At 46.2% G+C, this 13,411-nt stretch overlaps 1 protein-coding gene across 2 annotated transcripts in view; it reads left to right on the forward strand.

Moving 5' to 3' along the window:
- The first annotated feature begins 218 nt into the window (after positions 1 to 218).
- Positions 219 to 13,411, forward strand: part of LOC143284170 (glutamate receptor ionotropic, kainate 2-like) — a 42,754-nt gene continuing 29,561 nt past the window's right edge. For both annotated transcript variants that reach the window (XM_076590832.1, XM_076590833.1), the window contains exons 1-2: positions 219 to 312; positions 11,605 to 11,755. In XM_076590832.1, the coding sequence (XP_076446947.1) occupies positions 11,671 to 11,755 (85 nt within the window). In that variant the 5' untranslated portion in view covers positions 219 to 312; positions 11,605 to 11,670. The remainder of the gene's footprint in view (positions 313 to 11,604; positions 11,756 to 13,411) is intronic.

The raw sequence follows: 13,411 nt of genomic DNA on the forward strand, positions 1-13,411 counted from the left end.
AGTGTTGACAGATTCCATATATGGCCATGCGAATGCAAAGAGCTCTTGTCGACTGTTTGTTGTACCACGTGACGCGATGAGATCATGTTGCGGTCAGAAACGTCATCAGACAGCAGTGAAAAAAAATTCCATATATGGCTCTGCCAATGTAAGGAGGTGTGGCCAGCTGCTGAATATATAATCTCGTTTGTCATGTCAAGAGCTGACACACCCAGAGCATGTACAGTGCTCTCAGTCTGTTTAACTGGATGCTCATCTCCTCACACACAAGCCAACAGTGTACAGAGCCGTTTTCACCCCTTCACACAGCAGGTAACGGTGTGGTATGCTGTGTCGATGTCCTGTCATGTTATATCCTTGCCTTGACATGTCGTGTTTTTTATTTGCCTTGCCATGTTATGTTTATCTTGCCATGTCTTGCCTGGTCTTTTTCTGTCTTGTGGTGTCTTGTCATGTCTTGCCTGGTCTTTCTCTGTCTTGTGGTGTCTTGTCATGTCTTGCCTGGTCTTTTTCTGTCTTGTGGTGTCTTGTCATGTCTTGCCTGGTCTTTCTCTGTCTTGTGGTGTCTTGTCATGTCTTGCCTGGTCTTTCTCTGTCTTGTGGTGTCTTGTCATGTCTTGCCTGGTCTTTCTCTGTCTTGTAGTGTCTTGTCATGTCTTGCCTGGTCTTTCTCTGTCTTGTGGTGTCTTGTCATGTCTTGCCTGGTCTTTCTCTGTCTTGTGATGTCTTGCCATGTCTTGCCTGGTCTTTCTCTGTCTTGTGGTGTCTTGTCATGTCTTGCCTGGTCTTTTTCTGTCTTGTAGTGTCTTGTCATGTCTTGCCTGGTCTTTCTCTGTCTTGTGGTGTCTTGTCATGTCTTGCCTGGTCTTTCTCTGTCTTGTGATGTCTTGCCATGTCTTGCCTGGTCTTTCTCTGTCTTGTGGTGTATTGTCATGTCTTGCCTGGTCTTTCTCTGTCTTGTGGTGTCTTGTCATGTCTTGCCTGGTCTTTCTCTGTCTTGTGGTGTCTTGTCATGTCTTGCCTGGTCTTTCTCTGTCTTGTGGTGTCTTGCCATGTCTTGCCTGGTCTTTCTTTGTCTTGTGGTGTCTTGCCATGTCTTGTCTGGTCTTTCTCTGTCTTGTGGTGTCTTGTCATGTCTTGCCTGGTCTTTCTCTGTCTTGTGGTGTCTTGTCATGTCTTGCCTGGTCTTTCTCTGTCTTGTGATGTCTTGCCATGTCTTGCCTGGTCTTTCTCTGTCTTGTGGTGTCTTGTCATGTCTTGCCTGGTCTTTCTCTGTCTTGTGGTGTCTTGTCATGTCTTGCCTGGTCTTTCTCTGTCTTGTGGTGTCTTGTCATGTCTTGCCTGGTCTTTCTCTGTCTTGTGGTGTCTTGTCATGTCTTGCCTGGTCTTTCTCTGTCTTGTGGTGTCTTGTCATGTCTTGCCTGGTCTTTCTCTGTCTTGTGGTGTCTTGTCATGTCTTGCCTGGTCTTTCTCTGTCTTGTGGTGTTTTGAATTTAACAATACTCGCGTAAGTTGCGTCCGAACTTTTAGATATTTTGCAGACTTGTTGATGATATCCTAGGTTACTGTGTGAAACTTTTCAGTGAATTCGGTTTCTCTATCACTGAGAAAATACTTGTCAAAAAGCGGTTCACTTTTTGGGGGGACACCCGATATATATATATATATATATATATATATATATATATATATATATATACACGCGCGCGCGCGCGTGCGCACAGTCTGCATAATAGTATATCTAAGAGAAATTACATTACATTACTAATGAGTTCAGAAAGAGAGGACAAGTTGCACATGTTGACTGAACCGGTTCACACACATTCACACATGTGCAGTACCCAGCCTCCTGTCTGTGGTGGACTTTTTAAGTCCGTGGCGTCATCCACATCGGCATCCACGCGCAGAGTCTGTCGAGCCGTGACCTTATTTGTTGGCATCAGCTGCTGAAGAGGCTAGCTAGACAGCTGAAGGGGTGCTGACTGGAGATGACAGTTGCTTATAACTTTATAAAAAATGTCCACATACGTGAAAGCGGGAAAGAATCAAAATTTTTTTTTTTTTTCAAACAATGGGAAAGGAATTATTCAAACTGAAGTGCACAAAACGTTATATTGTAAAACACACACACACACACACACACACACACACACACACACACACACACACACACATATACACACACACAGTTTTCTGTCAGTCCATAATAGTCCCCAAGGAGCAGATCTGTTTCTTTTTATGATGAATGTGCAGCCCAGTTGTGGGATTGGGGGTATGAGACAGACAGACAAGGCCATACAGAGATATAGGGGTGTTGTGTGTGTGTGTGTGTGTGTGTGTGTGTGTGTGTGTGTGCAGGGGGTACGAGACAGGCAGACAATTTCATACAGTTATGTAGGGATGTTAGGGATGGGGGGTCGGGGGGGGGGGAGGTATGAGACAGACAGACCAATCCATACAGAGATATAGGGGTGTTGGGAGTGGGGGGGGGGGGTATGAGACAGACAGACCAATCCATACAGAGATATAGGAGTGTTGGGAGGGGGGGGGGTATGAGACAGACAGACCAATCCATACAGAGATATAGGAGTGTTGGGAGTGGGGTGTGGGGGGTATGAGACAGACAGACCAATCCATACAGAGATATAGGAGTGTTGGGAGTGGGGGGGGGGGGGGGGGGGGTGAGACAGACAGACCATTCCTTACAGATATATATGGGTGTTGTGAGTGGGGGTGGGGGGGGGTGAGACAGACAGACCATTCCATACAGAGATATAGGAGTGTTGTGGGTGAGTGGGGTATGAGACAGACAGACCATTCCATACAGAGATATAGGAGTGTTGGGAGTGGGGTGGGGGATGGGGGGGGGGGGGTGAGACAGACAGACCATTCCATACAGAGATATAGGGGTGTTGTGGGTGAGTGGGGTATGAGACAGACAGACCATTCCATACAGAGATATAGGGGTGTTGTGGGTGAGTGGGGTATGAGACAGACAGACCATTCCATACAGAGATATAGGGGTGTTGTGGGTGAGTGGGGTATGAGACAGACAGACCATTCCATACAGAGACATAGGAGTGTTGGGAGTGGGGTGGGGGATGGGGGGGGGGGGTGAGACAGACAGACCATTCCATACAGAGATATAGGGGTGTTGTGGGTGAGTGGGGTATGAGACAGACAGACCATTCCATACAGAGATATAGGGGTGTTGGGAGTGGGGTGGGGGGGGGGGTGAGACAGACAGACCATTCCTTACAGAGATATATGGGTGTTGTGAGTGGGGGTGGGGGGGGGGGGTGAGACAGACAGACCATTCCATACAGAGATATAGGAGTGTTGGGAGTGGGGTGGTGGGGGGGGGGGGGGGGGGGGGGAGACAGACAGACCATTCCTTACAGAGATATAGGGGTGTTGTGGGTGAGAGCGGTATGAGACAGACAGACCATTCCTTACAGAGATATAGGGGTGTTGTGGGTGAGAGGGGTATGAGACAGACAGACCATTCCATACAGAGATATAGGGGTGTTGTGGGTGAGTGGGGTGGGGGTGGGTGGGGGGGTGAGACAGACAGACCATTCCTTACAGAGATATAGGGGTGTTGTGGGTGAGTGGGGTATGAGACAGACAGACCAATCCATACAGAGATATAGGAGTGTTGTGAGTGGAGTGGGGGGGGGGGGGTGAGACAGACAGACCATTCCTTACAGAGATATAGGAGTGTTGGGAGTGGGGGGGGGGGGTATGAGACAGACAGACCATTCCATACAGAGATATAGGAGTGTTGGGAGTGGGGGGGGGGGTGAGACAGACAGACCATTCCATACAGAGATATAGGGGTGTTGTGGGTGAGTGGGGTATGAGACAGACAGACCATTCCATACAGAGATATAGGAGTGTTGGGAGTGGGGGGGGGGTGAGACAGACAGACCAATCCATACAGAGATATAGGAGTGTTGGGAGTGGGGTGGGGGTGGGGGGTGAGACAGACAGACCATTCCATACAGAGATATAGGAGTGTTGGGAGGGGGGGGGTATGAGACAGACAGACCAATCCATACAGAGATATAGGAGTGTTGGGAGGGGGGTGTGGGGGGTATGAGACAGACAGACCAATCCATACAGAGATATAGGAGTGTTGGGAGTGGGGGGTGGGGGGTGAGACAGACAGACCATTCCATACAGAGATATAGGAGTGTTGGGAGTGGGGTGGGGGGGTGGGGGGGTGAGACAGACAGACCAATCCATACAGAGATATAGGAGTGTTGGGAGTGGGGGGTGGGGGGTGAGACAGACAGACCATTCCATACAGAGATATAGGAGTGTTGGGAGTGGGGTGGGGGGGTGGGGGGGTGAGACAGACAGACCAATCCATACAGAGATATAGGAGTGTTGGGAGTGGGGGGGGTGGGGGTGAGACAGACAGACCATTCCATACAGAGATATAGGAGTGTTGGGAGTGGGGTGGGGGGGGGTGAGACAGACAGACCATTCCATACAGAGATATAGGAGTGTTGGGAGTGGGGGGGGGGGTGAGACAGACAGACCAATCCATACAGAGATATAGGAGTGTTGGGAGTGGGGTGGGGGGGGGGAGACAGACAGAGATATAGGGGTGTTGTGGGTGAGTGGGGTATGAGACAGACAGACCATTCCTTAGAGAGATATAGGGGTGTTGTTGTTTTTTGTTTGTTTGTTTTGTTGTTGTTGTTGTTGTTGTTTGTTGTTTGTTTTTTTGTTGTTGTTTTGTTTTTGTTTTTTTTGGGGGGCGGGGGGTTGGGGGGGAGGGCGGGACCGGGGAGCGGAAAGTATGAGGCAAGCAAACCATTTCATACAGATATGTAGGGATGTTGGGTGTTTGTTACTTGTGTGACGTGTTCTGTAAAATTTTCAACTGGTCTCTGAAGGACTGCTCTGTCCCCAGCATCTGGAAAAAATCCACTATCTGTCCTATCCCCAAGAAAAAGAACCCAGCTGCACTAAATGATTACTGTCCTGTTGCCCTGACTTCAATAGTGATGAAATGCTTTGAAAAAATTGTTCTCCGCCATCTTCTTTCTTTCACTGAACAGCAGCTTAACTCTCTTTAGTTTGCTTATAAAGCACACAGAAGTACTGACGATGCTATCCTAACTCTCCTTCATAATGCTTTCCTTCATTTGAATAACACAGGATCTTTTGTTCGTATCCTTTTTGTTGACTTCTCTTCTGCTTTTAACACAATGCAACCTCATCTCCTTGCCCTCAAACTGCTAGGCTTGGATGTTGATCCGAAGCTTACTCTTTGGATAGTAAGTTTTCTTCTCAATAGAAATCAGTCCGTCCGCTTTCATTCTGCCCACTCTTCTCTAAACTCTACTTCTACTGGTGCACCCCAAGGTACAGTGCTGTCCCTTGTTCTATTTACACTCTACACAATTGACTGCAGAGGCACGGAGGAAACTCCCGTCATAAAATATTCTGATGATTCAGCTATTGAAGATCTGTCCAACTCTGATGCTATTTATTTCAGTGAAATTAAAAAGTTCTGTTCTTGGTGTGAGGAAAACTATCTGGATCTCAACGTATTGAAAACAAAAGAAATGTTTATAGATTTTCGGAAAGACCCCTTGTCTGTAGCTAACCTTGTCATTGATGGTCAAATAGTGGAGAGGGTCAATGAATATAGATACTTAGGGACCATCTTAGACAATAAGCTGACTTTTGACAGAAATGTTGATTCCATTCATAAGAAATGTCAATCTAGAATTTTTTGTTTACAGAAGCTTAGAAATGTTGGTATAAATTCAACTATTCTTCAAAGTTATTATCGATGTTGTATCGAGTCCGTGCTCACAGTTTCATTTATGTGCTGGTATGGAAGTTTGGGAGTGAGGAGTAAGCGTGTTTTGAACGATGTCATGAGTGTATGCAGTAAAATTGTGGGAGTGAAACAAGCTAGTATGCAAGAGCTGTATGAAAGTCGAGTGGTTAAAAAAAGTAGGCAGATAGCAACTGACGACACCCATATTTTCGCAAAGTATTATGAGCTATTGCGATCAGGACGACGCTACAGAACTTTTAAGTTGAAATCCAGAGCTCTGAAGACTTTTATTCCACGTTCAATCCACCTTTTAAATTCTTGAGAACACTGTGTGTGTGTGTGTGTGTGTGTGTGTTGTGTGTGTGTGTGTGTGTGTGTGCGCGCGCACTCTCATGTGAGACGTGTGAAAGTCCGTGCATGATAGGTTGTACCTTGTTCTAGTTGTGTGTGTGTGTGTGTGTGTGTGTGTGTGTGTGTGTGTGTGTGTGTGTGTGTTTACTGAGCTTAAAAACGTGACAATTGGTTATTATGAATGTGCAATATGTAGGATGAATAATGTGCAATATGCAGAATGAATGTACAATGGAATATATCTAATGCTAACGTCCATATTCTAAATATATTTCTGTTAATAATTACGATGTAATAATTAATTGCAATGTTTTAAAAGCGAATATGTGAAATGCTTTTATTTGAGAACATATGTTGATTACTCTTGTTTAATCAAGTAAACCGCGTGTGTGGGGTGGGTGGGAGATGGGTGGGTGCGGGTGTGTGCTGATTATCTGGTTGTGGTTTTCCGCAATTTATCTTTATTCTTATCTTATCTGTCTATTATAATCAATATGTAGTATAGTAGGCTATGCTTATAGTTGTATTCAAAATAACGTTTCTTAATTCTTTCTGTTTTTGCATTAAGAATACCAGTTATTACCTGCAGTGTGTGGATGTATGTATGAAACGGTGTATGTGATATTTTTTACATTTGTGTCTTCGTAATATTCGTAAAAGCTGTTGTTGATTTTTACAGTTATGGTCCCCATGTTGTTTACTTGTCTATGTTGTGATAATGCACCTCACCAAATTTCTCCAGTTGGAGATAATGAAGTTATTCTTATTATTCAGACAGAGATTTGGGGGAGGGGGTGGGGGTGATGGGGGTATGAGACAGGCAGACAATGTCATACAGAGATATAAGGGTGTGTGGGGGGGAGGGGTGGTGGGGGGGGTATGAGACAGGCAGACAATTTCATACAGAGATATAGGGGTGTTGGGGATGGTGTGGTATGAGACAGGTAGACCATTTCATACAGAGATATGGATTGGGGGTGGGGGGGTGGGGGTGGGGGGGACAGACAGACAATTTCATACAGAGATATGGATTGGGGGTGGGGGGGGGTGGGGGTGGGGGGGACAGACAGACAATTTCATACAGAGATATGGATTGGGGGTGGGGGGGTGGGGGGTGGGGGGGACAGACAGACAATTTCATACAGAGATATGGATTGGGGGTGGGGGGGTGGGGGTGGGGGGGGACAGGCAGACAATTTCATACAGAGATATAGGGGGTTAGGAGTGGGCTGGTATGAGACAGGTAGACCATTTTATACAGAGATATAGGGGGGTCGGGGTGAGACAGGCAGACAATTTCATACAGAGATATGGATTGGGGGGGGGGGGGGAGACAGACCAATTCATACAGAGATATAGGGGTGTTGGGGGTGGGGGTATGAGACAGACAGACCAGTTCATACAGAGATATAGAGGTGTTGGGGATGGGGGGGGGGTATGAGACAGACAGACCATTTCATACAGAGATATAGAGGTGTTGGGGGTGGGGGTATGAGACAGACAGACCAGTTCATACAGAGATATAGAGGTGTTGGGGGTGGGGGGGTATGAGACAGACAGACCAGTTCATACAGAGATATAGGGGGGTTGGGGGTGGGGGTATGAGACAGACAGACCATTTCATACAGAGATATAGGGGGGTTGGGGGTGGGGGTATGAGACAGACAGACCATTTCATACAGAGATATAGGGGGGTTGGGGGTGGGTATGGGACAGGTAGACCATTTCATACAGAGATATAGGGGGGTTGGGGGTGGGTATGAGACAGACAGACCATTTCATACAGAGATATAGGGGGGTTGGGGGTGGGTATGGGACAGGTAGACCATTTCATACAGAGATACAGGGGTGTTGTGAGGGATGCATATGAGACAGACAATTTCATACAGGGGTGGGGTGGGGGGGCAGACAGACCATTTCATACAGAGATATAGAGGTGTTGGGGGTGGGGGTATGAGACAGACAGACCATTTCATACAGAGATATAGAGGTGTTGGGGGTGGGGGATGGGTATGAGACAGACAGACCATTCCATACAGAGATGTAGGGGTGTTGGGGTTGGGGGTATGAGACAGACAGACCAGTTCATACAGAGATATAGGGGTGTTGGGGTTGGGGGTATGAGACAGACAGACCAGTTCATACAGAGATATAGGGGTGTTGGGGGTGGGGGTATGGGACAGACAGACCATTTCATACAGAGATATAGGGGTGTTGGGGTTGGGGATGGGTATGGGACAGACAGACCAGTTCATACAGAGATATAGAGGTGTTGGGGGTGGGGGTATGGGACAGACAGACCATTTCATACAGTGATATAGAGGTGTTGGAGGTGGGGGTGGGTATGGGACAGGTAGACCATTTCATACAGAGATATAGGGGGGGGTGTGGGGTGGGGGTGGGAGGTAGACACGCATACCGTTTCATGGTGGGGTTTTTGATAGAGGATAGGGAAAGGAAGCAGAGAGAGAATGTGATTGAAAGAAGAGAGAAAGAGACAGGTTCAGGTCATTTTCACATAGGCATGTACACATACACTCATACACACATGCTTGCATTGTCATATGATGTACGCATTTACATGCATATTTCTGTCTCTTTCTCTGTCTCCCTCTCTCTCTTCTTCCTCCTCCCCCTCTTAATCCTCCTTCTCCCAATCTCTTTCTTAAAAAAAAAAATGTGATTGTGCAGTTTAATATTATAGAATAAGAATCAGTTTAAGTTTCAGTAGTTCAAGGGGGCGTCACTGCGTTCGGACAAATCCATATACGCTACGCCACATCTGCCAAGCAGATGCCTAACCAGCAGCGTAACCCAACGCGCTTAGAAAGAAAAAAAAGTAGTAGTAATAATAATAATAATAAAATAAATAAATAAAAAGACAACAATTATGATCAATAAGCAAATAAATGTAAAACATGGAGACACACATACACCCACATATGCATAACAGATATGCACCAAACATGCAGTTTCACAGATACGAAAGCACAGTCAAATACACATAAATGTACATGAGCCCAACACACACACACACACACACACACACACACACACACACACACACATTACCCTGCACCTCCTCTACCCCCCTCCTCCACACACTCATTTCTAGGCTACGTATCGCAGCTTCCATGCCACACACACACACACACACACACATACAGATGAACCCTTACTACACACATACAGATGAACCCTTACTTGTACAAGCACACACACATACACCCATATCCCCCACCCCCACACACATATATACAGATATATATATATATATATATGCACACCTGCACGTTCCAATATTCCGTTGCTCCCACAGTGTAGGCATGCATACACACACATACCTCATCATCTACCCCCCCCCTCCCCCGCGCCCCCCCCCCCCCCCACACACACACACACACATACGCATGTGCACAGAACTCTCCTGACACTTGTGTACACTTACACCCTCGCGCATGCACAAGCGCACTCAAACACACAGACCCACAGAATGAAGTTTTGCGACTGTACCGGCTGCAGCATTGACCATATTGCACACACCATAATAGCCTATTACGACAGCACAACACTGTGCAGAAGAGATAAGTGAGTGAGTGACAATTCAGTATATTTTGAAACAGGATACAGGGCAGGGCAGAGCTTCCGCCCCTGTGTTACAAATGTACAAGTGTGTTTTTACACCACCATAAAGAAGCCATGCATACTGGGTTTGTTCTTCTTTCCATAACGCACCAAACCCTGACATGGATTACAGGATTTTTAGCGTGCGTATTTGATACAATACAATACAATACAATACAACAGATCTTTATTCATCCATTTGGGAAATTAATTGTGCATCCATGGGCTCGTCACGCACCCAACACAATATCTCAGCGCATATCCAAGTCCAGTTCACACACGCGCGCGCGCGCGTGCACACACACACGCGCGCGCGTGCACACACACACACACACACACACACACACACACATCGTGACAAAGGTTGGACCTGAAAAAAGATTTCTGCATGTATGTACACACGGTAGGGTTTCAGGCACTGGGAGGTCTGCACATCCAGTATGATACATAGAACTGTGCAATCAACAACCATCTACCTGAAGATCTAGTCATCAGCCCCATCCATATGTAATACGCAGCTTCTGTTCAAACGTGTGTGTGTGCGCGCGCGTGTGTGTGTGTGCGCGTGCGCGCGTGTGTGTGCATGTGTGTGTGTGTGTGTGTGCAGTGTGTGCATGTGTGAGTATGCACAAGTTTTTATGTTGACATGCACTTGTATGTATCTATCCTCTCCCCCCCCCTAACCCCCCCCCCCCTAACCCCCCCCCCAAAAAAAAAAAAAAAAAATTTTTTCTTGTGACCCCGGTACACTTGATAATAAAGACATTCTATTCTATTCTATTCTATGTTGACCTAGGAGATCAGCAAAACAATCTTAACCCTTAACCCACCAGGCGCACCAAAACATGGGATCGAACGTAGAAACTCGGGTGAGAATCCACCACACCTGATGGAAGTTGTTGGTCAGTTAGTGGCTGCGGGTGGGCAATGGTGGTGGTGGTGGTTCGTTAGTGGTGCTGCATGGGTGATGGCGGTCGTAGTCATAGTTAGCAGTGAACTGATGGTCGTAGTGGTGGGTGGGTGGGTGGGTGATAATTTTAAAAAACAGGATACCGAACAGGGCAGAACTTCCGTCCTTGTGTTACAAGTGTTTCTGTGGCCCGTTCAACACCCTGTCCCTGTTTCACTTTAGCGCTAGGTCCATGACCCTATGTGCAATACGGCGAAGCCACTGACATGCACTCTTCTCATCCGGTAACTGGGCAGTAAGCACATTATTATTATTATCCAGTGGTGACCATCTGCGTCTCTTGTCTTGGAGTGAATGTCTCTGTCTGCCCACACACGTATGTATGTGTGTATGAATGTATGAATATTTGTAAATGTACGTCTGTTTGTATGAATGTTTGCTTGTCTGCATGGAGTCACATTCATTCAAGTGCATGCACATACACACACACACACACACACACACACACACACATATATATATATATATATATATACACACAAACACACACACACACAAGCACGCATATACTCACACAAGCATGCATGCACACACACACACACACACACACACACACACACACACACACACACACACACACACACACATATATATATATATATATATATATATATATATATATATATATATATATATATCTGTGCTTGTGTCTGTGTATGTCTGTTTCTGTACGTGCACGCATGCATGTGTGCTAACCGCGCTTTCTTTGTGTGTCAAATAACTTTTTAATTGTCCTGCATGTAAGAACTGTAGAACATTACTTCAAAGCAAATTCAGAAACCCACAGCATGACTCCAGATCTGGTTGTTTCACATTTCATCCTAATGTTCACGAAAACCACCCACATGGCCTGCAGATATCACGTGACGGCCAGACGTCCAATGATTGCTGCACACGGGGGAGACCATAGGGACTTCCAATAATGGCGAGACTTCCACTTGTCATCGGAGTTCTCTTCCTGGTCATCGTGGCTTGTCGTCCATCTTCATCCGCGCGTTACAGAATTGGTGAGTTTTGGGTTTGGGACTGTCCTGTCTTTATTCCTGTCAGTGTGTGTGTGTGTGTGTGTGTGTGTGTGTGTCCCTCTCTTTTCGTGTGTGTGTGTGTGTGTGTGTGTGTGTGTGTGTGTGTGTGTGTCCCTCTCTTTCCGAATGCTGCCGAAGGGTGTGAAAGAGTAATTGTATTGTTGTTAGGCCCAACACTCGGCTTTTATCACAGATTGACATAAGTTTACAGCTGGGCCGACAGCGAAGTGAGAGCTGCATTATGAATGGTTTCTCCAATGCAATGGGAAATCTTTTACAGCTTAGTCTTTTGTGAAGGACTGTGACTCTCAAACTAGGAGGCAAATTTGCACTGGCTCTTAGTGCTGTAGACTTGGAGGCTAGTTGGCATTTGGGAACCAATCCTACGCCGACTGTCCTAAAACCTTCTGGGTCGAGAGAGTTGGGATGTAATTTGGACAAGACACTCCATTATAATCAAATTCTAGTCCAAATAATCGGGACAGCAGTTGCCTCCTCTGCTGTTCTGATGGTCTTCGTCGGACACGACTGACTATCATATATATATATATATATATATATTATATATTGGAAATTAACAAACAATGAGGCCAGGAGATGAAAAAAAAATATATATATATATTGTTGTGTTTTATTACTGTTTTGCCACAACAAATTTCTCTTTATGAAACTTGAGCTGATCTCCCCAGGGAGAGCACGTCTCTACAGTGAACACTACTTTTTAATTTTTTTTTTTTTTTTTTTTTTTTTTTTTTTTTTTGTTGGTCTTTTCGTCTGCCTGCAAGCGTATTTTTGTTTTCAAAGGGGAATTTTCAACAGAATTCTGCCGGGGACAACTCTATTGTTGCCGTTGGGTTCTTTCACGTTTTCCTGCGTGCATGCCACACACTTTGGACCTTAGTGTATCGCCTCATCCGAATGACTAGTCAGGCCGCCATTCAACGTGTCACTGTGTAGAAAATCCTTCCGAGTGGAGGATTCGATCAGATTCTCTCGCTCTTCAGGCAGACGCGTTACCCACTCGGCCACCACGCCACTTCGCAGCTAAAAAAAAGAGGACGTGGAAGAGTTATTTGTATTTGTATTTCTTTTTTTATCACAAGAGATTTCTCTGTGTGAAATTCGGGCTGCTGTCCCGAGGGAGAGCGCGTTGCTACACTACAGCGCCACCCTTTTTTTTTCCTCCCCGCGTGCAGTTTGATTTGTTTTTCCTATCGAAGTTGGTTTTTCTAGAGAATTTTGCCATGAACAACCCTTTTGTTGCCGTGGGTTCTTTTGCGTGCGCTAAGTGCATGCTGCGCACGGGACCTCGGTTTATCGTCTTATCCGAATGACTAGCGTCCAGACCACCACTCAAGGTTTAGTGGAGGGGGAGAAAATATCGGCGGCCGAGCCGTGATTCGAACCAGCGCACTCAGATTCTCTCGCTTCCTAGGCGGACGCGTTACCTCTAGGCCATCACTCCACTTGTTGCATCACACTTTAGGGTTTGTCCATTTCCTGCGTTGATGCTGTAATTTCCGCAGACATGCACGGGCAGTGTGTGTTGCTGCACACCCTAACGTCCACATTATGAAGTCGGCTCTTGAGGTCAGACTGTCGGACCAGTTGATGTGTTCGGTCCTGTGTTATATTTTG

Source organism: Babylonia areolata, chromosome 7 (genome assembly GCF_041734735.1).
Source record: "Babylonia areolata isolate BAREFJ2019XMU chromosome 7, ASM4173473v1, whole genome shotgun sequence".
NCBI lineage: Eukaryota > Metazoa > Mollusca > Gastropoda > Neogastropoda > Buccinidae > Babylonia > Babylonia areolata.